Genomic DNA, 26,250 nt, shown 5'->3' on the forward strand with positions numbered 1-26,250 from the left:
CCTGACACTGTTTATTGAAGAGACTATCCTTTCCCCATTGTATGTTCTTAACTCCTCTGTTGTAAGTTAATTGACCATGGATGAGTCAGTGGGATGTATGCATGGTTTTTTTTTAAGATTTTATTTATTTATTCATGATAGACACACAGAGAGAGAGAGACAGAGACAGGCAGAGGGAGAAGCAGGCTCCACGCAGGGAGCCTGACACAGGACTTGATCCCGGGTCTCCAGGATTGCGCCCTGGGCCAAAGGCAGTATGCATGGGTTTTTTTCTGGGCTCTCTACTCTCTTCCATTGATCTATGTGTCTTTTTGGTTTTTGTTTTTTTTAAAGATTTTATTTATTCACAAGAGACAGAAAGAGAGAGAGAAAGAGAGGCAAAGACACTTGCAGAGGGAGAAGCAGGCTTCATGTAGGGAGCCTGATGTGGGACTCAATCCGGGACTCCAGGATCACTCCCTGGGCCAGAGGCAGGCACTAAACCGCTGAGCCACCTAGGGATCCCCATCTATGTGTCTGTTTTTATGTCAATACTATACTGTTTTGATTGCTGTAGCTTTGTAATATAGTTTGAAATCAGGAAGCATGATTCCTCTAGCCTTGTCCTTTCTCAAGATTGCTTTGGCTATGCAGGGTCTTTTGTGGTTCCAAACAAATTTTAGGGTTATTTGTTCTATTTCTGTGAAAAATGCCATGGAATTTTGATAGGGATTGCATGTCCATAGGTTTCTTTGGCAATATGGACATTTTAACAATATTAATTTTTCCAATACGTGAGCACAAAATACCTTCCCGTTTATTTGTATCTTGTATTTCTTTCATTAATACCTTATTTTCTTTATCTATAAATCATGAGATTGCAGAACAATTTTGAGGAGTTTCAGAGAACTCATTTCTGAATATGGTCTATTGCCTCAAGATTTTTTATAAGGCTGGGGAAACTGATCTGCTGTGGTAATGCTTGGCAAAGTCTAAGCCCTGTTTTCTGTTACATTATTTTATACTTAATGACAAACTAATTTATTTTCTTCAGTTCATATTTGGAAGAGAGGATGAAACTTTTCAGAATGATTTACCCTTTATCTTTTTTGGGGGGGAAAAAGACTAGTTTATTTTTTAATCTAAAAGAGAAAGATAATGCTTTTCACAAGATGAACGAACATCATTATATATTGTGAATGAAGATTAGAATTCTTTATGTGCATCAAGATTAAGTATAAATTCTTATAACAAAGCTTTTAATTGTTTCCCAGTTACTGTTATTACATACATATTGTAAAGTATATGTATGTAGTATACATTTCCATTTTCTAGTTATATCTAATTTGTAAGACTGAAGTGACATCAGAGTGGTGATTATTTTTTCCCTCAGGTAAAATTTGGATGAAAATTCCTTTGTAGTGATGTCCTTTGTTAATCAAATGTAACTTCTGAAGAAGTGAAATTTTCTGTTTCATAATGCCATCAAAACAGAAATAGTAGAATAGAATGAAATAACTATAATTTTAGTTTTCATTTTAAGTTCTTAAATTTTGGCTTTCAGCCTTTTCTCACATTGTTTGTGAGTTTCTATGAGGTTAGGTAATAGGCCCTATAAAATCCAGATGTCATGATTTTTGAGATAATAATATTCTATGGTTTTCTGAGCACTTACCAGTTAATTCCTTCCTAATCAGCTTATTGTACATATTTTTCACAGTATTACAATTAAATTGATAGGCCTAGGATGAAAGAAGATAAACTTAGAAAGTAAAAGAAAGATATATAGATACAGATCTAGTGAAAAATGTTAATTACTGACTAGCTCTCTATCCTACATATGCTACTTTCATTTTAAAACTATTGCCCTCCTAAGAGGAACAAAGTATTGTAATTACAGGATCTTTGACTTTCTTTTTTGTCTTTTCTTTTTAAAAGATATTATAAATGTGTCTGACTTACAGATATATGTAAGTAATAATACATCAAATACCAGTAGATTTGCCAGCCATTTAATAAATAAAACACTAACAAATCCTCAGGTCTTGAGGACTGAACCTCTCTTCTAAGCTCTCATTATTTAGAACTTTGTGTTTTTGTGTTTTTACTTATATATTTATTCACATGTGGTTTTTTTTAAATTATATATAGTATTAGTTTATTTTCAAACTTTATAAAGTGTCAAAACTGTAAACAGCCTTTGTAGTACATGGTTGTGAGACCTGGTAATATGTATGTTTATTTGCTTTCTTTACTGTTCAATATGAATACATCACATTATCTGTTTTACTCAGTGGATATTTAGATTGTATCTTACTTTTCCTCTTTTATAAATAATGCTGCTGTGAATATCTTTGTTCATCCATTTGAGCTTCTCTAGACTATATACCTAAAAATGGAATTGTTGGGTCATAAGATATGTGATCCTTCAGCTTTACTAGGATGTTGCCAAATTGCTTTCCAAAATGGTTGTACCAATTTAGAACCCCTTATGAAGATACAGAGAGTTCTCATTGTTCTACATCCTCCATTGCTTGGTGTCATCAGACTTTTTAATTTTTGCCAATCTTATTGGCAATTGTCACCCTATTTTAATTTGTATTTCCCTAATGTGGGAATTTTCCAAATTCCCAAATTTGTATTGCTACTGAGATTGAACTTCTTTTCTTATGTTTATTAGCTATTTAGATTTCCTCTTCTGTGAATTGCTTTTTTTTTTAATAGACACACACAAATATGCACACATATATTTCTGGATTACACTTGTCAGTTTATATGTCACAGATATCTAGCTTGACTTTTTACTTTCTTAATGGTGTCCTTTGTTGAGCTGAAGTTTAAAAATTTAATATATGTATTTTTTCTTTGTTTTTAAAAAATGTATTTTAAGAACTCTCCATCCGATGGTTATAAAAAAATATTCATCTGTGTTTTCATCCAGCAGTTTTAAAGTTTTGCTTCCCAGATTTGGATTTTTAAACTATAGAATTTATTTTTATATCTGGTGTTCAGGGGAAATACCATTTTTAAATATGTATATATCCAGTTAGTGCTATATATTGACTAGTCTTACCTACTGATCTGTAATGTGCCTTTGTCATATGTCAAGTTTCCATATGTGAAACTTGTTTCACTATTCCATAGTTTGTTTTCTGTCCTTAATGTCAAGTTTCCATGTGTGAAACTTGTTTCACTATTCCATAGTTTTCTGTCCTTAATTTTCTACCATTGTCTCAAATTACTATAGCTTACCATAAGTCTTTATATATGATGGGGCAAGTAGGTGACCTTTCAAAGCAAAATAAAAGGCAGATAAAGCAATGTAGTATAATCAGTGTGCAAAATTTGGAGTCTGACCTCCCTTCTAAAACTGTTGTCACTTACCAACATGATAGATTCCACATGAGCCTGATCAACAGTTTATTTTTATGTGGGCTTTAGGGAACCACAGGCTTAATATAAGCCAACATTTGTAATGAATCTTTTAAAAAAGAAAGCAAACCAGACAGAAAATAATGTAAAAGAAGGTTATATAAGATGACGTTAAATAAATAATAAATACAATGAAAGCAAACCTAATGCAATATGTGTATCCACCAGTATAGATTCCATTTGATAGGGAAAATGGCCAAGGACTCTGCAACCTGATTCAGAGCCAAAGTCTCAGAAACAATAATTGAATTTAGGTTAGTACAAAAGCCAAAAATACACCCTTGGTGGTTTTTTTCTTTGGAAGGCTTTTTTCTCCCTTAGGATGAATATTTTTTTCTATATAATTAAAAAGAATTTAAGTCCCAGGGTCTTTGGTGGATTAGGATCTAATTTTGGAAAAACAAAATATGGAAAAATACCTTCCTATTATGGTTGAGTAAAGTCATATTGCAAAATTCTATTGATTAAAATTAGATAGCTTTAGAGGAGATCAGTTATTCAGTAGAGTGTATGTAGGCTTTTCACAGCTAGCTAGACTGTTGTAGAAAAAATTACAGTAATTAAGGAGCTTAGAGTGGATGGTGATTGTTTCCCTTCTTTTCTGGGACTCTCTTTTAGTTCCCAGTAAATAGATCAAAGAAATATATCAGGTGAGGTTTTTTTGCATTGTTAAGGTGTTTTAAAAGGACAATTATAAATGAGAGAATAAAGTTTCTCCTTTGTCCATTTTAATTGTATGAGGAACTAAGGTATTTGGTGGGTTTTTTCCTCAGAAAAAAAAAATCCATGGTCATGCAATTCATTATAGGCCTATTTTTATTTATTTATTTTTAAAGATTTATTTATTTTAGAAGGAGGGAGAGAGAATGAGCTGGGAGGGGTAGAGGAAGAGGGAGAATCTAAGCAGACTCCATGCTGAGTGCATGGAGGGGCTCGATCTCACAGGCCTGAAATCATGTGATCATGTGATCAAGAGTGGCCAGGGTGAACTTTTTAAAACATAAATGGGAGGATGTTGTGCCTTCAAACAAAACCCACCAATGACTCTTAGAATAAAATTTATCATTTTTACCATTGCCTGCAGGGTCATATATAATGTGGTTCCTGCCTACTTCTTTGACTTACACTGTCTACTCTTCTCCTTGCTTGCTTAGCTCTAGCTACGCTGGTCTCCTTGTTACTGTTCTTAAGAAACAACAGATTTGTTTTCTCAGGATTATTGTCATTGCTGTTCCTTCTGCTTAAAACACTCATAGTGCAGAGTATACTCCAAATCCCTGTTTAAATGTGTTTTTGGAGATACCTTTTCTCACAATTTTGATCCAAAATATATGGCCCATGCACTGCACTATCTCCCAAACCCCATTCCCTACCCTGCTTTAGTTCTGAGTTAATTACTCCATGATATTATATATATTTTTTTATTTCCTTGTCAATTGGCAACACTCTGACCTCACTCTGTTGCCACCTCTCTCGAGAATGTATGCTCAGTGGGGCAGAGAATTTTCTGACTCACTTACTGTTGTATGTCTTGTACCAGAACACAGTAGGCACTCAGTATTTAAGTGACTGAATTAGTGACCTTGAACAAATCCATTCACCTCCCTCGACTTTGATTCCACATATATATATAAAAGGGATTAGACTGTATAAGATCTCTGAAGAAAAGCATTTTAGGCAGATGACCAGTCATCTGTAATTGAAGGCAACCTCAAAGTCATTAAGTTCAAGCCTGCTATTCTTTAAATTATTTTTTAAAGATTTTATTCATTTATTCATGAGAGACATAAAGAGAAAGGCAGAGACACAGGCAGAGGGAAAAGCAGGCTCCCCTTAGGGAGCCCTATGTGGGACCCCATCCCTGAACTCCAGGATCACGCCCTGAACTGAAAGCAGAGCCCAACCACTGAGCCATCCAGGCATCCCTGTTCTTTAAATTATTTGACCAAGGTCACATTGCTCCGGCCAGTGCTCTTTTCACATTACATAACACCTCTGATTCTGAGCTCAACTCTGATTAAATCTCCCTCCATACTTTACAGTTTGACTAGTTTTAATTTTTATGTTTTTGGCCTTCTTCCTCACATTTACAAATGGTTGTTTTTCTTCAGTCATTGTTTTTTCACCATTCACCAAATACAAGCTGGCGTGATTTGAAACATGCCTCTCAATAGCCTCATTCTTCCCCTTATCTCCCTCCATTTTTATAGGAACTTGCTTTCTCTTTGTTGTGAGTCAGAAATGTATAGAATTATGGTTAAAATGTATGTGTTAACTAGTATGATAGATTTTTAAATAATAGAGAATAGCTTTTGGAGCAAAATAAGATAGACATAATAAAAAATTAGAGGCTAGGCTCTAATTCCCCTAGAAAAATTTTCAAGCTTAATGGGGTTATAGATTATTAGGATAAATTTAGGATTTACCTATTCTAACCTCTTTAGTTTTCAGGTGGGGTAATTTAAATGTATATAATAGCATGAGAAACACTAGGATGAATGAAAATAAACAGTTGCTTACTTCAGGACTTCTCAGAGCCCTAATTATCTGAATGTGCATGTGAATCTCCAAGGAGGGATTATAATATCAAAATTTTATTTTACCGTGGACTATCTTATTATGGACCTTTTAGTATCTTTTGGGATAATAGTACTCCATATTCCACGTTTGAGTATTTATTAGGTGTCAAATACAGTTCTAAGTACCTTACATGTTTTAACTCATTTTATATACTACCTATAGTCATTTGTTCTTATTACTATGTGAAAATCTGTGTTTAAGAAATAATGTGCCATGGTGGAAAATGCAGGGAAGTCACAAAAAGGGGTGTGTGTGTGTGTGTGTGTGTGTGTGTGTGTGTATACAAATGCAGAATATAAATCCTGGGCATTGAGTCCTATACAGTTCATCATCATGTTTTCAATGTAGTTGATCATTGATCTGTTTATCTGAAGCTTAAATATTCACTATATACTTTATTAAATATGAATATAATTTTTATATTTTCCTTAGAGAATTCATATATAAAACATTTACTGATACTACCATAATCCAGATTTATGTTATATGGCATGAGTTTTTGGCATTCCATTAATATGATGAAAAGTTTTCCTGGTTAATATGTTTTATAATGTTTATTATATACATATTGTTTTCTCCACTTAATAAACAATTCCAGAATATCAGGAAAAAATTATTGTAAAACATATTCAGAGAAAAAACACACCTCCCCATCAATATAACCAGTATTTATATTTTTCTAACACTTTGATAGCTTCTCTAGAGATATACATTCTCTTGCCTCCAGCCAATGAACTACACATTTTGCTCTTGTGTAGTTCTTTTCCTTGAATTGGACTTGCTTTGTGACTTGCTTTTGATTAGTAGAATGCAGCAGAAGTGATTCTGTATGACCCTGAAGCTAAGTTATAAGAAGCTTTGCCATTTTTTCCAAGTTTTCTTGGAATGCTTGCTGTGGGAGGAAGCAGCCTCTAGTAAGAAGCCAACCTGCTCTGAAATCACAAAGTGTGGAATTCCAAACTAGTCATGAGATATACGGTAAGGCTGTGTGAAGTGAGGAGGAGAAGGAGAGTGGGAGAGATATCCCATCCAGCTCCCACCTTTTCCAGCAATCCTAGATGAGATTCCAAGTATTTCAGTGAAGAAATACTTATATATATGTTCATTTTAATATTACATTTAGATGATTCCAGTCCCATCTGTCATCCAACTGCAACTATGTGACAACCCAGATGAGAGTTACCCAAATAAACCCAGTCAACTCAGAGATGATAAGTTTCTGTTTTAAGCTATTAAGTTTTGGTGTGGTTTCTTACTCACTAATAGATAACTAGAACAATCTATAGTGGTATTTTACAAAAACACCAAAAAGTCATATTTGACATGTATATAAATAATAGATATTATATAGAATTTTAAAATTATAAATGTGATCATATTTGACGCTTTCATCTACCCTTAGTAGTGTACTAGAGCTGGCTTACACAGACTCACAAGAGATAGTTGTGCTTATCTCTTCATGACTTCACAGTAAGTGATGTCACACTGGTAACTTGCAAGTGGCATGGTTGGTGAACTTACACTACAAAATTTGTAGATGCTGCAAAACAGGACTCTCCATCCAGAGAACCAGTTAAACATTTACAAGCATATCACTATATCTTCCTTTTTCCACTTTATGTTACCATTATTGAATGGCTACTTATTTGGTTATTTGAATCATCTTAATTTATTTGAACAATCTCTTAGTATTAACCTATTTCTTTAGAATATATTTTTAAAAAAAGACTTTGTGGCTCAAATGTACACATTTCACTTTTTAGTAAGTATTATGAGATTGTCTATCAGAAATATTATACCAATTTATATACTGCCCTCCAATGGGGATTTTTCCTCATATCCCATCCAGCTCTTATTTTTATTTTTGGAATGCTCAGACTTAGAAAAATGAAGTTCTCTATTTTTTTATTCTTAAAAACATGGGTCAAAACCTAAAAGTAGAGTATATGGGAAAAGGTCTCGCATTTATGCCTGTCTCCCACCTGCCTAGTGCCCTTCCCAAGATGACTTGAATGTCACAGGGAATTTATATGTACTTTCAGAGATGATTATACATGTGCAAACAAGTATATTCCTTTTTCTTTTTTACTTGAATGGTAACAACTATACACACTTTTCCATCCTGCTTTTGTCATTTAACAATATACTTTGGAGGTTAATACCTAAAGTGAAAAGGTTCCCTCAGTATTTGTTATGACCTCATAATATACCATGTGCTGGATAAACCACATTGTCTCTAATATTTCACTATTTCAAACAGTTTTTGTATATCATTTCACATATATGTGAATAGATCTGCAGCATAAATTTTTAAAATAATTCCTTGATCAAAGGGTATAATTTTTTAGATATGATTGATATATGACATTATACTAGCTTCATAAAGGATATAATTTTGATAAATATTGCTAAATTGTGATTTACAGATGTGACATGAATTTATATTTTCATCTCCAATATATGAGAGTATACCTCTCCACACATTTGCAAATACAACATACTATCAGACTTCGATCTTACCTAATTGGTAAGATTACCATCATAATTTTTAATTTTTTAAACTATAAGTGAGCTTGAGCTCTTATATTTGTATTTCATTTTCTATAAATGTTCATATCTTTTGCCAGTTTTCTTTAAGTAGTAGACTTTTATTTATAGAACTTATTTATTAACAAAATTAGCCCCTTTATCTGCCATAAATTTGTAACAATTTTATACTAGCTTTTTGTCTTTTGACTGTTCAGGAAGTTTTAGCCATGCAGAAATGTTGGGGTTTTATGTAGTCAGATTTATCTATCTTTACTTTTATGGCTTCTAGGTTTTGTGTTATAACTAGAAAGTCATTCTTTACCCTGAGAATATGAAAGTTTTCATCTTGAACTTTGTGGTTTTTTGTTGTCATTTAATTTTTTCTTTTACATTAGAATTTTTGATCTATTAGAAATTTATCTTGTTATGACATGTTATGGCTTCAGTGCTATTTTTTTCTAGATACCTATCTAGCATCCACTTTTTGAATAATTTCTCTTTTTTCTGAACAATTTGGAATATCATTTAAATACTCAAACTGTGCCTGTTATTAATTACACAATTATAGCTCAATTTTACATATTTCTATTCTCTTTCAGCATTTTCCTGTTTAGACGGACTTGTTTGTTCTTCTGTATGAACTTTAAAATCATCCTGTTTAATACCCAGATAACTCTGTTGGTATTTTAATGAAATTGTGTTCAATTTAATGGCTAAATCAAGGAGAATTTGCATTTTTATAATAGTGATTCCTTCTAGCCAAGAGCATGTTTTAAGGGGAGTACATTTTAAAACTTCTTCCAAAAATAAAAAAATAAAAAATAAATAAAACTTCTTCTAGTACATCACTCATTTATCTTATTAAGTTTATTCCTTACTAGGTGTTTATCTTTTTTGTTACTGTGATTGTATTAGTTTCCTAAGGCTGCCATAACAAAATACCACAGAGTAGGTGGTTTAAACACAGAAACTTATTTTCTCAAAGTTGTGAAGGCTGGAAGCCAAAGATCAGGGTGTCACCATAGTTGGTTTCCTCAAAAGCCTCTCTCTTTGTTTTATGAGTAGTCATCTCTATTTCCTCACATGATCTTTTCTAGTGTTTTTTTTTTCTTCATATGGTCTTTTTTCACATGGTGAATCCTTGGTGTCTAGGTGTCTAAATTTCTTTTCTAAGGACACCAGTCAGATTGGTTTATGACTCACCCATATAACCTCATTTAACCTTAATTACCTCTTTAAAGTCTCTATCTCCAAATAAGTCACCTTTTGAGGGACTTCAACATATGAATTTTAGTATGGCACAGTTAAGCTCATGCAATGGCAAATGAAGCCCTTTTTTGCCTACTGTTTTTATATATATGAAAGTGATTTCTGTATTTTACTTTGTACCTCACCACCTTGCTTATGATATGTAATAGTTTTTATCTTATCTCTTAGATTTTCCAAGTATAAAATTATATTACTTATAAATTAAAGTAATTTTATCTCCTTTCTATATTCATAATCTATTTCTTTTGTCTAACTTCAGTCTGTTAGAACTATTGAAACAAGGTTAATTAAGAGTGGTGCTGGTACATATTATTGTATTCCTGACCTTAATGAGAATATTTAGTGGCTCCTGGTATTCCCATTAAGCATGATACTTTTGGATTGAGGGAGAATTATTTTGTCACTTTAAGAACTTATTCACCGTCTATTTGTATGTTTTTTACAACTCTTAAAAAAACAAAAATAGGTGTTTAGTTTATCAAATGCCTTTTGGCATACGTGAAAATGATTATATATATATTTTTCCCTTTGATCCAGCAGTGTATGGAATTTATAAATTGGTTTCTTAATATTGAACCATCTTTGTATTTTGGGTTTTGGTCATGGCATATCTTTTAAATTTGCTGTTCAATTCTATTTGAATAAAAATTCATAAATGAGACATATAGTTTTATTTATATAATTAATTTTGTTTATATTTTACTACCATTTGTTTTTGTTTTCAGGTTTATTTGAATGGAATTGAGCAAAGTAATCTCTTAAAGCTATTTTAGTTTTGTTAACTTTGTTGATATGTATATCCTTGTATGTGTGTGTATTTGCTGTTTTCTTCCCTTTGTTCTATTTTACTCAGTTTGTTTCTTAATTTGCTTTATTGACAGATAATATAGTTAATATTCCTACTTAGTCATTAACCTATTGATTTAATATTTCTTGTTCTGCAGAAGTTTTAAGTTTTTAGCATTCAAAACTATTAGTCTTTTCCTTTTATGTCTTTTTTTGCTTCATGTTACTTTTTTAAAAAGGCCTTCTGCACCGCCATTATAAAAATGTTCTTCATTCTTTTCATACTTTTATGATTTATTATTATCTGTCTAGAGTTTATTTCTTTTCTTGTGAGAGGTGGCATCTAAATTACTGTTTCCAGGTGGATTGCCAACCATACTAACATCATTTATTAAACAATCTATGATATTTTCCCCATTTGAAATACTTTCATCATATACTTTTAATATTCCATGAAAAAATCCTATTGCTCTTTTTTGGATTGTACCAAGCTTATAGGATTAATTTGGGGGATAATTGAATTGACATCTTTAAAACATTAAATCTTTGCATGTAGAAAGATGGACTGTATCTCTAGTATTTCAGTTTTTCTCTGTGTTCTCTAATAGCATTTTATCATTTTCTTGTATTTCTTGCTGGGTTTATTCCTAGATATTTCTTGCTTTTGTTTGTTATTATAAATGAAATTGTTTTCATTATGTTTCTTCTCTGGTTACTGATACGTAAGAAAACATTTGATTTTTTTATATTAATCTTGCCCAACTTACTGAACCCTTTGATTGTTTCCTTTTTCTATTGATTTTATTGGATTTTCTGGATATCATTTTGTCTCATGGTTCCCAATACTTACACCATGTTTTAAGTTTTGCTTCTGGCAGGGCATCTTATCGAATTGACTGGGACTTTTGGAATGGTAGCCTTGTCCTTGGCAGCAAAAAAGTAGGATACATGGGGAGAATAGCTAAAGCTACTTGAACATGGAAGAGGCATACTTGTATTATTTTATCAATACCACCATACTAATTATATTCACAGAACAACTATATTGAAAGCAAATTAGGTAAAGAATATGAGTAGATGGGGCAGCCCTGGTGGCTCAGTGGTTTAGTGCCACCTTCGGCCGAGGGTCTGGTCCTGGAGACCAGGGATCGAGTCCCGCGTCGGGCTCCCTGCATGGAGCCTGCTTCTCCCTCTGCCTGTGCCTCTGCCTCTCTCTCTTTCTCTGTGTCTATCATGAATAAATAAATAAAATTAAAAAAAAAAAAGAATATGAGTAGATAACTTCTAAGTTTAAATGATTAGTTGAAAGTGTAAAGAGAGGGATCCCTGGGTGGCGCAGTGGTTTGGCGCTTGCCTTTGGCCCAGGGCGCGATCCTGGAGACCCGGGATGGAATCCCACATCAGGTTCCCGGTGCATGGAGCCTGCTTCTCCCTCTGCCTATGTCTCTGCCTCTCTCTCTCTCTATGTGTGACTATCATAAATAAATAAAAATTAAAAAAAAAAAAAGAAAGTGTAAAGAGAGAATCGAGGAGTGACTTTAAGAACTCTTGTATAGAGGGTAGTGGGGAAGCAAAGGGTAGAAGAGCAGGAGTAGGAAGTCAAGAGAAAAAGTAATGAAGTAAGAAAATAATGCCTCATTAGGAGAGTAATCTGACTATGCAGTGTTATAGAAGCTGGGGGGAGGGGATAAAAAGTTTTGTAGTGTATGAGATCATCAATAAATGATGCTATATATAGAAGTATTTTTTAAAAAATGTGAAACAGGGGCACCTGTCTGGCTCACTCAGTAGAGTATGTGACTCCTGATCTCGGGGTTATGAGTTCGAGCCCAATTTTGGGTATAGAGATTACTTAAGAATAAAATTTTTTAGAAAATGAAACAATAGGAAGCTTTTGTACTTTTTAATGGGGAGGTTATTTATGATCTGCCTTAGTATCTCTTCACTTGCTTCTTAACTATAGTTCTTAACTATTCAGTGGTTTTTTAAATTTGCATTTTCATTTAGATTATCAGCTTGGTAGGAACATTAATCAAACCTTACATCTGTTTTATAAGTCACGGGGTTTTGAACAGAATTATTCTTAGAGTAGTGGATGATCTATAAATATTTGCTTTTTGATTTTTAGGTAAATTCTAAAGGAATTACACCTTAATTCTAGGTTATAAGTATAATTTAAGTTTTATGTTTTGAGCTTACAGGCTAACTCTAATCATGTGCAGTTATAGATAAAACATAAAATCAGTTATATATAAACCATAATAAAAGTTTTAAAATGTAATCAGTCTAAAAGACAAAAGAAACTTATTTGTATAATAGAAATGCAAATTGAGGGATCCCTGGGTGGCGCAGCGGTTTAGCGCCTGCCTTTGGCCCAGGGCGCGATCCTGGAGACCCGGGATCGAATCCCACGTCGGGCTCCCGGTGCATGGAGCCTGCTTCTCCCTCTGCCTGTGTCTCTGCCTCTCTCTCTCTCTCTCTCTCTCTCTCTCTCTGTGTGTGTGTGTGTGTGTGTGACTATCATAAATAAATAAAAAGAAAAAAAAAGAAAAAAAAGAAATGCAAATTGATGACTGGGATGAAAAACATGGGCCTCTTGAACTCCAGCAAAGGTGATTGGACATCCAGTTTCTGGGGTATAATGGGAAGTGTGTCATCCGGAAGTCAGAGGGCCAGAATTAGCCTCATTGGTTAAAAGTAGAAATTGGAAATGAGGCTCCCTTGCTCCCTGCTCCTGAAAGGAAGTTTGTGTAAAAAGTAATAGCAACTGTTCCCTGAAGCTGTAGTTAATATAAAAATATTTATCTAGAGATGTGAGGTCGCCAGCACAGCTGTAAGACCAATACTTAAGCCAAACTGCAATGATTCAGTACTGAGTCCCCAGTAACCAATAACGTCTGAAGCTCACAGTCACCAATATGGAACCTGGTTTGTTTGTTTGGTTGGTTTTTTTTTTTGGAACCTAGTTTTTGAAGATGTACCTGTGTGCACTGGTGAAGACAAAAAGTCATGAGACAGGCTAAGATAAATGGAGGGAGGAAGGGAGAGAAAGAGAGAGAAAGGAGAAGAGGAGAGGAGGGAAAATTCTCAAACCTGCAAACTAAAATTCCAACGCACAATTCAAAAAAGAAAAAAGCCAAACCTAGAAAGCATACAACAAAATCAACAGTCAGAAGATGGATTTGCTCCCAGATGAAATGAAAGTAGTAAACGAATTTTTTAAAGACTTATTTAAAAATAAGTATGTTTAGGGACACCTGGGTGGCTCAACAGTTGGGTGCCTGCCTTCAGCTGAGGGTGTGATCCTGGAGACCCAGAATTGAGTCCCACATCAGGTTCCCTGCATGGAACCTGTTCTCCCTTGCCTGTGTCTCTGCCTCTTCTTTCTGTGTCTCTCATGAATAAAATAAAATCTTAAAAACAAGGTATGTTTAGGATTCTCCAAAAGATAAATAATAAAAACCATTTTAAAAGAATAAGAAATAATGATACATTAGCAGAAATGAAATAAGAATACACAAATATAAGAACTAATTAGACATCTTAGAATTGAAGTTATGGAACTTAAATCAGTAGATAGAATGAATCCTAACATAGACATGATTGAAGAGGGAATTAGTAAAGTAGAAAATTCCTCTAAAGGGTTCACCCGGAATGCAGAATATAGAGAGACATAGAATGCTAAAAATTATGTAATTATGTAGTTAAGAGACATAAAAAATAAGGATTGAGGAACTTCAGTATACACATCTAATGGGAGTTATAGAACAAAAAGCTGTAATAATGACTAAAAGACCTAATGTCTGAGAATTTTCCAGAATTGAAAACTTGGGTCCTTAGATAAAAGTACACTCTGTATGCTAAGCAGGAGAAATAAAAATCAATCATAATGAGAGACATTCAATGGGAATATAAGGTGAAAAGGATAAAGAAAAATTTTAAAGCTACCAGAAAGGAAATAAATCTCCAAAATATTATCAATTAGACTTCTTAACAGAAACAACAGAAACTCGAAGATAATGAACTAATGTTTTTAAAATGCTGAGAGATAACTTTACCCATCTATACTATCATTCAAGACTGAGGGGAAAATAAAGACATTGTCAAAGACTAAAATAATTTATGTCTGGCATACCTTATTTGTAAGAATTTCTAAAGATCATCCTTTAGCAAGAAGTGAAGGGAACCCAAAGGTAGGCATAGGGTGTACTTTTTAACAAAGTTATAGATAATAAAGATAACTATTTTTACAAAGGTTGTTTTGAATTTCTGGAAAATAATAAAGAATATAGGTAGCTAAAGTATGCTAGGAGTATTTTCTTACTCAAAAAGATGGAGATGCTGATCATTTTAACTAATTTTTTAAAATAAAACCAAGTAGGGGGATCTCTGGGTGGCACAGCGGTTTAGCGCCTGCCTTTGGCCCAGGGCGCGATCCTGGAGACCCGGGATCAAATCCCACATCGGGCTCCCGGTGCATGGAGCCTGCTTCTCCCTCTGCCTGTGTCTCTGCCTCTCTCTCTCTCTCATTCTGTGACTATCATGAATGAATGAATGAATGAATGAATGAATAAATAAATAAATAAATAAATAAATAAATAATTTTTTAAAAAGATTTAAAAAATAAAATAAAACCAAGTATATTTTAAATGTATGTATTTATTGAGTACCTACTACATGCTGGCACTGGTCTAGATGGTAGGGATAAAACAGTGGGGAAAGGGCAGCCTGGGTGGCTCAGTGGTTTAGTGCTGCCTTCAGCCCAGGGCCTGATCCTGGAGACTCAGGATCGAGTCCCACGTCGGGCTCCCTGCATGGAGCCTGCTTCTCCCTCTGCCTGTGTCTCTGCCCCTCTGTGTGTGTGTGTGTGTGTGTGTGTGTGTGTGTCTTTCATGAATAAATGAATAAAATCTTAAAAAAAAAAAAGGGGAAAATAACCTTTTCATGGGGTATACGTTTTAGTGGGAGTAAACCATATACTACTTAAAAGCAGTATAACCAAAAGAGACAGACTTGAAAGAAATACATTGGCAAATAGGAAAAGATACACCTTGAAAATATGCTGCCATGATGAAGTGAAAAGCTGATTTGGCTTTGGTAATGTCAGATAAAAATACAGTTTAAGGTGAAGAGCATTAATAAGCAAAATGAGCAGCTAGAGCATTATTGAATTTAAACACCTAACATAGGCTTGAAAGTGAAAACTGACAGGATTAGAAGGAAAACTGACAAGTCCCTAGTTATGTGAGAGATTTTGCCATGCCTCTATTAAAACAGATTGGTAGGAAAAAAAATAATAAAAATAAAATAAAACAGATTGGTAGGGACACTTGGGTGTCTCAGTTGGTTAAGCATCTGCCCTTGGCTCAGGTTATGATCCCAGGGTCCTAGGATCAAGCCCTGCATTAGGCTTCCCTGCTCAATGGGGAGTCTGCTTCTCCCTCTCCCTCTGCAACCCCCTCCTTGCTCGTGCATGCTCTCTCAAACGAATAAGTAAAATCTTTTAAAAAATAAAACAGGTAAAATTAATTGAGAATACAGAAAATTTGAACGACAGAACTAATAAAGTTGATCTAATACATATAGAAAATTTTGTACCCAATAGAAAGTATGTGCTATTTTTTTAAAAGATTTTATTTATTCATGAGAGACAGAGAGAGAGAGAGAGAGAGGCAGAGACACAGGCAGAAGGAGAAGCAGGCTCCATGCAGGGAACCTGATGCGGGACTCAATCCCAGGACCCCAGGGTCACACCCTGGGCCAAAGGCAGGTGCTAAACCACTTAGCCACCCAGGGATCCCCAAATATATGCTATTTTATTTTATTTTATATATATATTTTTAGTATATGCTATTTTAAAGTTCACAAGAAATACTTACAAAAATTCATAGTGTCTTAAATCAAAAGGAAGTCTTCAAAGTTTAAGGTAACCAGAATGAAATAGACCACATTTTCTGACCACAATAATTAAACTTGAAACCAACAATAAAAAGCAACTTTTAAAAACTCATCTGACTAGAAACTAGAAAATGTACTTATAAATAACTCATAGGTTAAAAAGAAAGCTTGAAAACACCCAGCAGAGTAAAATAAATAGGCGGGAGGAAGGACTATAAAAGATAAGAACAGAAATTAATAAAATGGGAAAAGATTACTACTTTCCTACTCTTACATTGTAATGACCAATGATAGGACTAACAGAATTAGCCAAGAAGAATATAGGTATTATTTGAGTCTCTCTATCCCTATTCATGGCTTGTATTCTACGTTAATAATCTTTTTCTTTAGAAGATAGCATTGTGGGCAGCCCGGGTGGCTCAGTGGTTTAGCGCCGTCTTCAACCCAGGACGTGATCCTGGAGACCTGGGATCGAGTCCCATGTCGGGCTCCCTGCATGGAGCCTGCTTCTCCCTCTGCCTGTGTCTCTGCCTCTCTCTCTCTCTCTCTCTTTCTCATGAATAAATAAATAAAATCTTTAAAAAAAAGCATTGTGAGCTAAGAAGAAAAATATAAGATTCAAAACATGAAATAGAAACTTATGTCAAATTTTCAAAGTGTGTATCTTTTCCATATAATGAGAAAATTAACTCTGGAACTCTGTAAGTGAAAATATCAAGTCTGTAGAATTACTATTTTTAAAAAATATTGATAATGGCCTTTGATAGAAAGTTCTTTTTACATATTTAAAATATTTTTCTTTCCCTTCTTGTAGGTTACTCAAATGAGTCGTCCAGACCTGATTCTCTTTCTGATGAAATACCTGATGGCTCTCATAGTTGGTATTCCCTCCATTTTTTGGGTTGGAAGCAAAAAGACATGCTTTGAATGGGCCAGTTTTTTTCACGGTCGTAGGAAAAAAGAGTAAGTTGAAATAATCAAATCACAATGTTCACAAGCCTCATATTCACATAAAATGTGTTGCTTATGTGAAAATAATTTGGATTTGGGGGATGTGTTTCAAAGTGATTGTAACCTCAGCTGCTACCAGTTATAATCTGATTAGCAGAGTAGCATGTATTAATGAAAGTTTATCTAAGAAGAGAACCAGGTAGAACCAGGCTTAAGATCTACACCTCACTAATTCAGAATATTTGAGGGAAATCTAGTCTCTTATTTTCAAAAACTTAAATTACAATTTTCTTAAAAACAAATTAATGCTTTTATATATATTATTACTTGATCTTCTCAATATTCCTGGGAGGACTGGTATGTATTATTTCTGTTTTATGGATCAAAAACTAAGACACAGAGGTTAAATGCTTTGACTGAAATCATACAAGTATTAGGTTAGACTTCCTTTCCAATTGCCCATTGTTCTTCCAAATATACCAGAAATTATATGGATAACATGTTATTCCATTATGATAAAGTATACATTAAAGCCAAAATAGAAAAATGATATTGAATATATTATAAAATGATAATGAAGTGAATCAAAGAAATTATTATAATTCATCTTTGGCCACACTGTGTATTAGAGTGTCATGGTAAAAATATAAAACTTGCCAAAGCAATCTCTTGAGGACATATTTATGGAATCTTTAGTCATGAAGCAAAAGAAAGCAAGCCCCTGGAATATTCATAAAGGAATAAAAGATTTCAAACTTTTTACTCCGTTTAAATCTTATGTGGATATAATACCTGAATTATCTCAAATTCTAAGTTAATGGAGTCTATATGCTTATGATTTTACTTAAGCTAAGTCCGTGGAAAATAGGTTTGAGAGATAGTCCATAAAACTCTTCAGGTTGTATTTTAAATTGTGCCTTATATGGGTTACTGTACTTTTCCCATACAACTTAAAATGCCTCATTAACAAAATCTGTATTTTCTAAAGTACGAGTAATTATCCATTTCTGTTACACAGATTAGACTGACACAAAATAATCCCAATTTTTAAATATACATTTCTTACTACTGTATCTGAGGCTGCTACTAGGGGTACCAGATAATGCATTTCTCCTTTAAGTAACAGTTTCATTGAGCACAGAAGGAAAGAAGGGAATAAGAGTTATTTAACAACAACAAAATGTGTTTCCTGGGCATTCATTTTTTAAGAATGTCTTGATAGAATGCTTACTATGTACCACGAACTATGTTGTGATACCAGGGATGCCAAGTCCCTGCCTTCATGGAAAAATCCTTGTGGGATTTACTGTGACTTATCTGTGTATTCTTTGAAATATTTACATTTTAATCACAGTAAAAGAAAATACTGAGGAAAATGGCTTGTATTAAACATTCCTGGTCATCTCTGGACCATACACAAACAATTCTTTAATAGCATTATATTGATAATTCTAGATAGAACTAATCCCACTCTTACGGGGCTACTCCTAGTTATTTGCTGGATGCTGGTTGGGCCAGAATCCTTTTGAAATTGGTTAGAATTCCCAAGACCCTTCTATTTGGTTTTCTGTGACCATGGATCCCCACCTAACAAAGTCATTGTGGTCCTACAAGCCAGGACTATGCCTTAGACTAGAGTGGCAGTTCTTTATCCTGGAGCTTGAGTGTGAGCATCCAATAGCTATCTCTAGCATTTGTCTGCTTTAGGCTTTGAGAAATAGCTATAAGGTAATTGTGATAATGGTTACCAATTAATTGAACACATTCAATTCTCCAAGTACTGTTCTAAGCATTTTATATATTATTAAACCATTTAATCCTTCAAACAGCCTTGTAAGAGAGATCATCATTTTATAGAGAAGGAAACTGAGGCATGGAATCAGGGTTTCATAGTGAATGCTGAATTGAGATTCAGACTCAAGTAGTCTGACTCTAGACTCTCATCTTTGCTCTTATCCCTTTTGTTATGTACTATGCTATAAAGAGACTAGTTTCTAAAATTGTGCTAATTGAATTAGTGTTTTCCCCCTAAGTGAAGCCACATTTAAGATTGTGTTTAGTAATTCTGACACTGAAATATTTTTAGAAGTCTTATTTTGGAATTATCTAGATCGTATCATTTAATTTCTCTATTTTCTTATCTATGAAATGAGGGGACAAAACTTTACCATTTGAAGATGGAGTAAATTTTTGGCATGACCAGACGTCAGTCTGAACTAAATTAAAAAAAATAAGTTTAGAAAATAACGTTAGCAACCAAGACTGACTTGGGATGTATGATTATATGATTAGGGCCATTGATGACCAGAGAAACATATACTTGTTTGGTTGTTTTTTTTTAAACTGTCTTTGACTTGTTCTTTCTTCTATCTAGTTTTTGAAACTTTGATTTGAGGAGATATGTGTGTATATATGTGTGTGTGTATTATATATATGTTATGTGTCATATACAGATATGTTATATAAAATATTTTATCATTATAAATATATTTTATCATTGCCTTACATTTAGCTTTTAAGTTATTTAGAGTGCAAGAGTGTGAGGGAGGGGCAAAGGGAGAGGAAGAGAGAGAATCTCAAGCAGGCTTCACACCCAGTGTGAAGGGCTTGATCTCACAACTCTGAGATTATTTTCAGAGCTGAAATCAAGAGTCAGACACTTAACCAACTGAGCCACCTAAGCATCGCTTCTTGGCCTTTTGGCTAAGATCAAGTGTGAGCCATCCAAGTACCACCAAGCTATTTAAACTTAAGTTTGACTGTTGATTTTGTTGTGTGACTTTGGAAAGTTCTTTAATCCTTTAGGACCTCAGTTTTTTCATCTATGACATGGAGATGACAGTATTTATACTTAATAGAGATCTATTCACAATAGATATATAATATCCTCTTAGAGATACCCTCTTAGAACATTGATCTCCATAATAAAAACATTAAGAAGGATCAAAGGAGACTTTATGTAAAACGCCTGGCACAATGTGGGTACCCAACAAGTATTAACCATTCTTTAGCCCTTCTACCTCACCACTAAAAACAATAATAGTAACAACAATCCTTTTGTAATCTGAAAATTTAGAATATATACACTTTCTCAATGTATGATCAAATCCTTATATGTCAGAGCTTTATTTTTTCATTTAATTGTTTTTCTGATTCTAGCTTTAACCCCTGATTCTCAGTCGTTTATTTACATAAACTGAGTCTCTGATCTTTGCTACTATTTAACTGACTCTTCTATCAGTTTAATTGCTGCATTGTTCATTATCATAAACATTTATCTGCTTTTAACCTTTTCATAGCAGTTAAAAGCTTTTGTTCTTAACAATAATTCATCTCCTTAAATTATACACACACACACACACACACACACACACACTACAGTGAGGCCTCTAATACATCCATAAACTTCAAGAAAATATTTCTCTACTTTATTGTAGTATCTTTATAATATTTCATTGTACTTGAAGGGCAGTGGGGTGGCCCAGTGGGTTAAATGTCTGCCTTTGGCTCAGGTCCTGATCTTGGGGTCCTGGGATCAAGCCCCAGCGGGGCTCCATGTGTCTGTTGGCCCAGTGGGTTAAATGTCTGCCTTTGGCTCAGGTCCTGATCTTGGGGTCCTGGGATCAAGCCCCAGCGGGGCTCTTCAGTGAAGAATCTGTTTCCCCCTCCCCCTCTGCTTCTCCCCCTACTTGTGCTTGCTCTCTCTCTCTCAAATAAATAAAATCTTTAAAAAAAATTTCAAAGTCCTTGAGAATCATAAATTTCTTTAATTGAAAGTGACTTTTTAGAAATGATGAAATTGTAGAGCTTCATCTTATAGATGAGGAAAATGAAGGAAAGGGGATAATGACCTGCATGAGATCATGTATTTAATGAACTAAAATCCAGACTTTCTTACTCTAATACAGGCATCTTTCCATCATGCCACTTTAGAATACAGATTCTTTCCTCTGTCAACAATATTATATCTCTCCTAAAGACATTTGAAGAGCAATTAATTTCAAGAATAATGTCATTGTGTCACATTTATTGGTCTACAGGGATGTTATTCTGTACCTTTAACTTAGTATTTTGTTTTCTAGGATAGTAAATGAAAGCCGACAGGTACTACAGGAACCTGATTTTGCTCAGTCTCTTCTGAGGGATCCAAATACTCCTATTATAAGAAAATCAAGAGGAACTTCCACTCAAGGAACGTCCACACATGCTTCTTCAACTCAGCTTGCTATGGTGGATGATCAGAGAAGCAAAGCAGGGAGTGTCCACAGCAAAGTAAGCAGCTACCACGGCAGTCTCCACAGGTCCCGTGATGGCAGGTGAGTTTCATTGGTAGCTTACTTTATTTTATATATTGAATTAGAGTCACACAGCTTAAGAAGGAAGAGTAGCCAATTCTGAAAAAGAAGCTGAACATTATTTGTATTTAAAAATGTTTTTAAATTGAAGTATAATTAACATAGTATTATTACTTTCAGGTATACAATATAATGATTCAACAATTCTATGTATTATTACTCAGTGCTCATCATAAAAAATGTACTTTTAATGTCCTTTATCTGTTTTAGCCATGCCCCCTACCTACTTCCCCTCTGGCAACCACCCATTTGTTCTCTGTATTTAGGAGTCTTTGTTTGTGGCTCTTTTTTCATTTATTCATTTATTTTGCTTCTTAAATTCCACATGTGAATGAAATCATATGGTATTTATCTTTTTCCATCTGACTCATTTCACTTAGTGTTATACCCTCTAAGTTTATCCATGTTGTCACCAGTGGCAAGATCTCATTCTTTCTATGGCTGAGTAATAGTCCATTGTTTATATATACCCCATCTTCTTTATCCATAATGCCTCAGTAAACATAGGAGTGCATATATCTTTTCAAGCTAGTATCTTTGTGTTCTTTGGGTAAATACCCTAGAGTGGAATTACTGGATCATATGGTAATTCTATTTTTAATTTTTTGAGGAAACTCCATACTGTTTTCCACAAAGGCTCCACCAGTTTGCATTCCTACTAATAATGCACTAGAGTTCCTTTTTCTCCACATCCTCATCAACATTTGTTATTTTTTTGTCTATTTTATTTTAGCCATTTGATGGGTATGCAGTAATATCTCATTGTGGTTTTGATTTGTACTTCCTAATAATTAGTGATGTTAAGCATCTTTTCATGTGTCTGTTGGCCATCTGTATATCTTGTTTGGAAAAATGTTGAGCTAGGTCCTCTGCTTATCTTTTAATTGGATTATTTGTTTTCCTAGTGTTGAGTTGTATATAAATATTTATATATTTTGATATTAACCTCTTATTGAATATATCATTTGCAAATATCTTCTCCCATTCTGTGGGTTGCCTTGTTTGTTGACAGTTTACTTCACTGTGCAAAAGTCTTTTATTTTGGTATAGTCCTAAAGTTTAATTTTGCTTTTGTTTCTTTTGCCTGAGGAGACATATCTAGAAAAATGTTTCTATGGCTGATGTCAGAGAGATTACTGCCTATGCTCAAAGGCATCCAAATTGGTACTAAAGAAGTAAAACCTTCACTATTTGCAGATGACATGATACCATATATAGAAAACCCTAAAGACTCCACCAGAAAATTGTTAGAACTGATAAATGAATTCAGTAAAGTCATAAGATACAAAATTAATATACAGAAATCTGTTGCATTTCTTTACACTCATAATAAAATAGCAGAAAAAGAATTTCAGGAAACAGTCTCATTTACAACTGCACCAAAAATAATAAAATACCAAAGAATAAACTTAACCAAAGAGGCAAAAGACCTATTCTCTGAAAACTATAAAACACTGATGAAATAAATTAAAAATTACACAACAAATGGAAAGATAGTCCATGCTTAAGAACTGAAAAAATCAATATTGTTAAAATGTCCGTACTACCCAAAACAATCTACAGATTTAATTCAGTCTCTGTCAAAATACCAATAGCAGTTTCCACAGAACTAGAACAAGTAATCCTGAAATTTGTATGGAACTACAAAGGCCCCAAATAGCAAAGCTACCTTGAGAAAGAACAAAGTTGGAGGCATCATAATCTCAGATTTCACTACAAAGCTGTAGTAATCAAAACAAGATGGTGCTAGCACAGAAATAGACACGTGAATCAATGGAACAGAACAGAGAGTCCAAAAATAACACCACACACATAGGCTCAATTAATCTATGACAAGGGAGACAAGAATATACAATGGATAAAAAACCATCTTTTCAATGAGCAGCATTGGGAAAACTGGACAGTAACATGCAAGAGAATGAAACTGGGCCACTTCCTTGCACCATATACAAAAATTAATTCAAAATGGGTTAAAGACCTAAATGTAAGACCCAAAACCATAAAACTCCTAGAAGTTGGACATTTTTAAGTTTTTTGAACTTTGCTAAGTATAGTTGCCTTGGATTATGGTCAGACTTAAAGCCATTCAGAGCAGTTTATGGTTTAGACCTGATGCAGTAAGCAAACATGGAGGCATTGAAGGGTACCAAGCAGGAAGAAGGCCAGGGTGAAAATGGATGTTAGTAAGATTAATTTAGTAAACAATTATGGAATATATACTATATCAAGCACTATGCTAGGCTCTGGGAATAAGAAGATTTAGGCATGATCTTTGTTCTTAACAAATTCAAGAAAGAAAATATAGACAGTATTACTGTTGTTTAAAACATAGAGTCTAGAATGAAGATCCTCAGTCTCCTCATCTGTACAGTGGAAATAGTAGGGAGGCCTGGGTGGGTCAGCGGTTGAGTGTCTACCTCTGGTTCAGGGCCTGGTCCCAGAGTCCCAGGATCAAGTCCCACATCGGGCTCCTTGCATGGAGCCTGCTTCTCCTCCCTCTGCCTCTCTCTGTCTCTCATGAATAAAGAAAATCTTTTTTAAAAAATGGAAATAGGAATATCTGCCCCTTTAGGAGTGTTTTGAAGAGTAAATGAGATAATATGTGTAATTGCTGGGAATGGTGCTTATCTCAGTAAGTACCTGATAGCAACTTCTATTATTATTGTAAGTGAACAAGTAAAGTAAAATATAAGTATGGTTATAGAGTCTAGAAGTTGGCAAACTTTTTCTATGAAAAGCCACATAGTAAATATTTTAGACAAATGGTCACTGTTGTACCTATTCATTTCTGCTGTTGTAGCATGAAAGCAGCCATAAATATATACAGTCAGAATGGGAGTGGCTTTTCTAATTAAACTTTATTTATTTATCAAATAAACTTTATTTATAAAAATAGGAAGGGGCCAGAGTTGACTGTGAGCCAGAGTTTGCCAACCCCTGTTGTATAGGAGCAATAGTAGCATGGAAGGGGGAGTAAATCTGGTCAGGGACAGGGTCAGAGAAAGCTTCACAGAGAATGTTTGAGAGAAGTCTGGATATGTATTCTTGTTAAATTTGATGATAGAGACACTAGAATTAGAAACCTGTTAGGAGCTTCGTAGTAATTCAGTTGAGAGTTGATGAGGGCTTATTAGGTAGTAGAGTAGTGGCAGGGGTAAGAGAGAGCTGATTTGAAAGATGTGTAGAAAGAAGAAATGAAAGTAGTTGGTTATAGATTAATAACAGCTGGATAGAAGGAATGTGCCAAAAGTTTTTTGTTTGTTTGGTTTTGGGGTTTTTTGTTTTTAAGATTTCTAGTTTGGGAAACTAAAGGAATGAAATGCCTTTGAAACTAAAGGAATCCTAATGCCTGAAATGGAAAGTATTCTATGCTCACTTTAAAACATCGGTGTCCACAACTGTCTTACATTCACCTTTTACTCTCTCTTCTCTGTCCTCTGAGTGTAGGATATAATTTCTATACTTACTCTTTTAAACCTGCTGTTTTTTTCTCTCAAATTGCTTTCTTTTGCCTTAGAACTTGGTCAGCTTTCTGTGTTTTTTAAAAAAAAAAAAATAGTGATATTTTTTATTTTATCCATTTCTTTTTTCTTTTTTTTGCCAGATTTTTAAAATGAATATTTTTAATATTTTCTTTCTACCTATTCCATCCTTCATTTCACATATACCTAGTCTTTTTTTTTTTTTTTTTTTGCCTTCTTACCCACCTAAACTGTACTTTCTACAATCACCAGTGGCCTGTTTTTAACCACATTCAAAGATCCTTTCATTTTTTTTGCCTTTTCCCTTCCATTCGACACTCTTGTATGAGAAACGCTCTTCTGAGTGTTAGGGACACAGAGATGGAAGACAGAAGAGTAAACAATTGTAATATACTTTAACGGATATAATAAAACCATATACAAAATACTTTGAGATCCCAGAGAATACCATTTAATTTATTACTGAAAGTCAAAGAAAACTCCACAAGCAGGATTTCTACTTGAATAGGAACAGAGGAGGCAGTTGAAATTAAAGACAAGGAAACCACATGAATGGAGGCAAGGAGGACAAACAGGCAGTTAGATAGTATATATATATGTTTGGACAGATGAAACATGCTGAAGAGTTTAGATTTTTTTCCAGACAGTAGTAAGAACCTATTAAAGGACTTGGAGCCTTGAGGTAATAAAATCAGATTTGTATTTTAGAAAGATCACTTTGGCAACAACATAGGAGAAAAGATTGTAAGTAATCCCAGTTAGGAAGTTTCTGCAGTAATTTATGGGTCCTATCTTAAGATACTCAAGGAGAAAGGGGATTTGAGAGTCTTTAAGAATATGGTTTGTCAACACCACCCTCTGTGAACTAATTCTCAGCATTATTTTACATTTGACATTTTTAATCTCATACTTTTCAATAAGGAATGAACAATTATTTATAGTATACCTCCTGTGCATATGGCATTCTGTGTATAAAGAGATATATAGGA

General features: G+C 34.0%; 1 protein-coding gene and 1 non-coding gene across 8 annotated transcripts in view; both read left to right on the forward strand.

Annotated features, from left to right (window-relative positions):
* The window catches only part of FZD3 (frizzled class receptor 3), a 93,912-nt gene that overhangs the window by 58,923 nt on the left and 8,739 nt on the right, over positions 1-26,250 (forward strand). For all 7 annotated transcript variants that reach the window (XM_026007846.2, XM_026007849.2, XM_072719579.1 and 4 more), the window contains 2 exons: positions 17,288-17,436; positions 21,507-21,740. In XM_026007846.2, coding sequence (XP_025863631.1) covers positions 17,288-17,436; positions 21,507-21,740 — 383 coding nt within the window. The remainder of the gene's footprint in view (positions 1-17,287; positions 17,437-21,506; positions 21,741-26,250) is intronic.
* On the forward strand, positions 20,108-20,289 carry LOC112926842 (U2 spliceosomal RNA). Its single transcript, XR_003236417.1, has one exon. It is a non-coding gene; the product is annotated as a U2 spliceosomal RNA (small nuclear RNA).

Source organism: Vulpes vulpes, chromosome 9, assembly GCF_048418805.1.
Source record: "Vulpes vulpes isolate BD-2025 chromosome 9, VulVul3, whole genome shotgun sequence".
NCBI classification, from domain to species: domain Eukaryota; kingdom Metazoa; phylum Chordata; class Mammalia; order Carnivora; family Canidae; genus Vulpes; species Vulpes vulpes.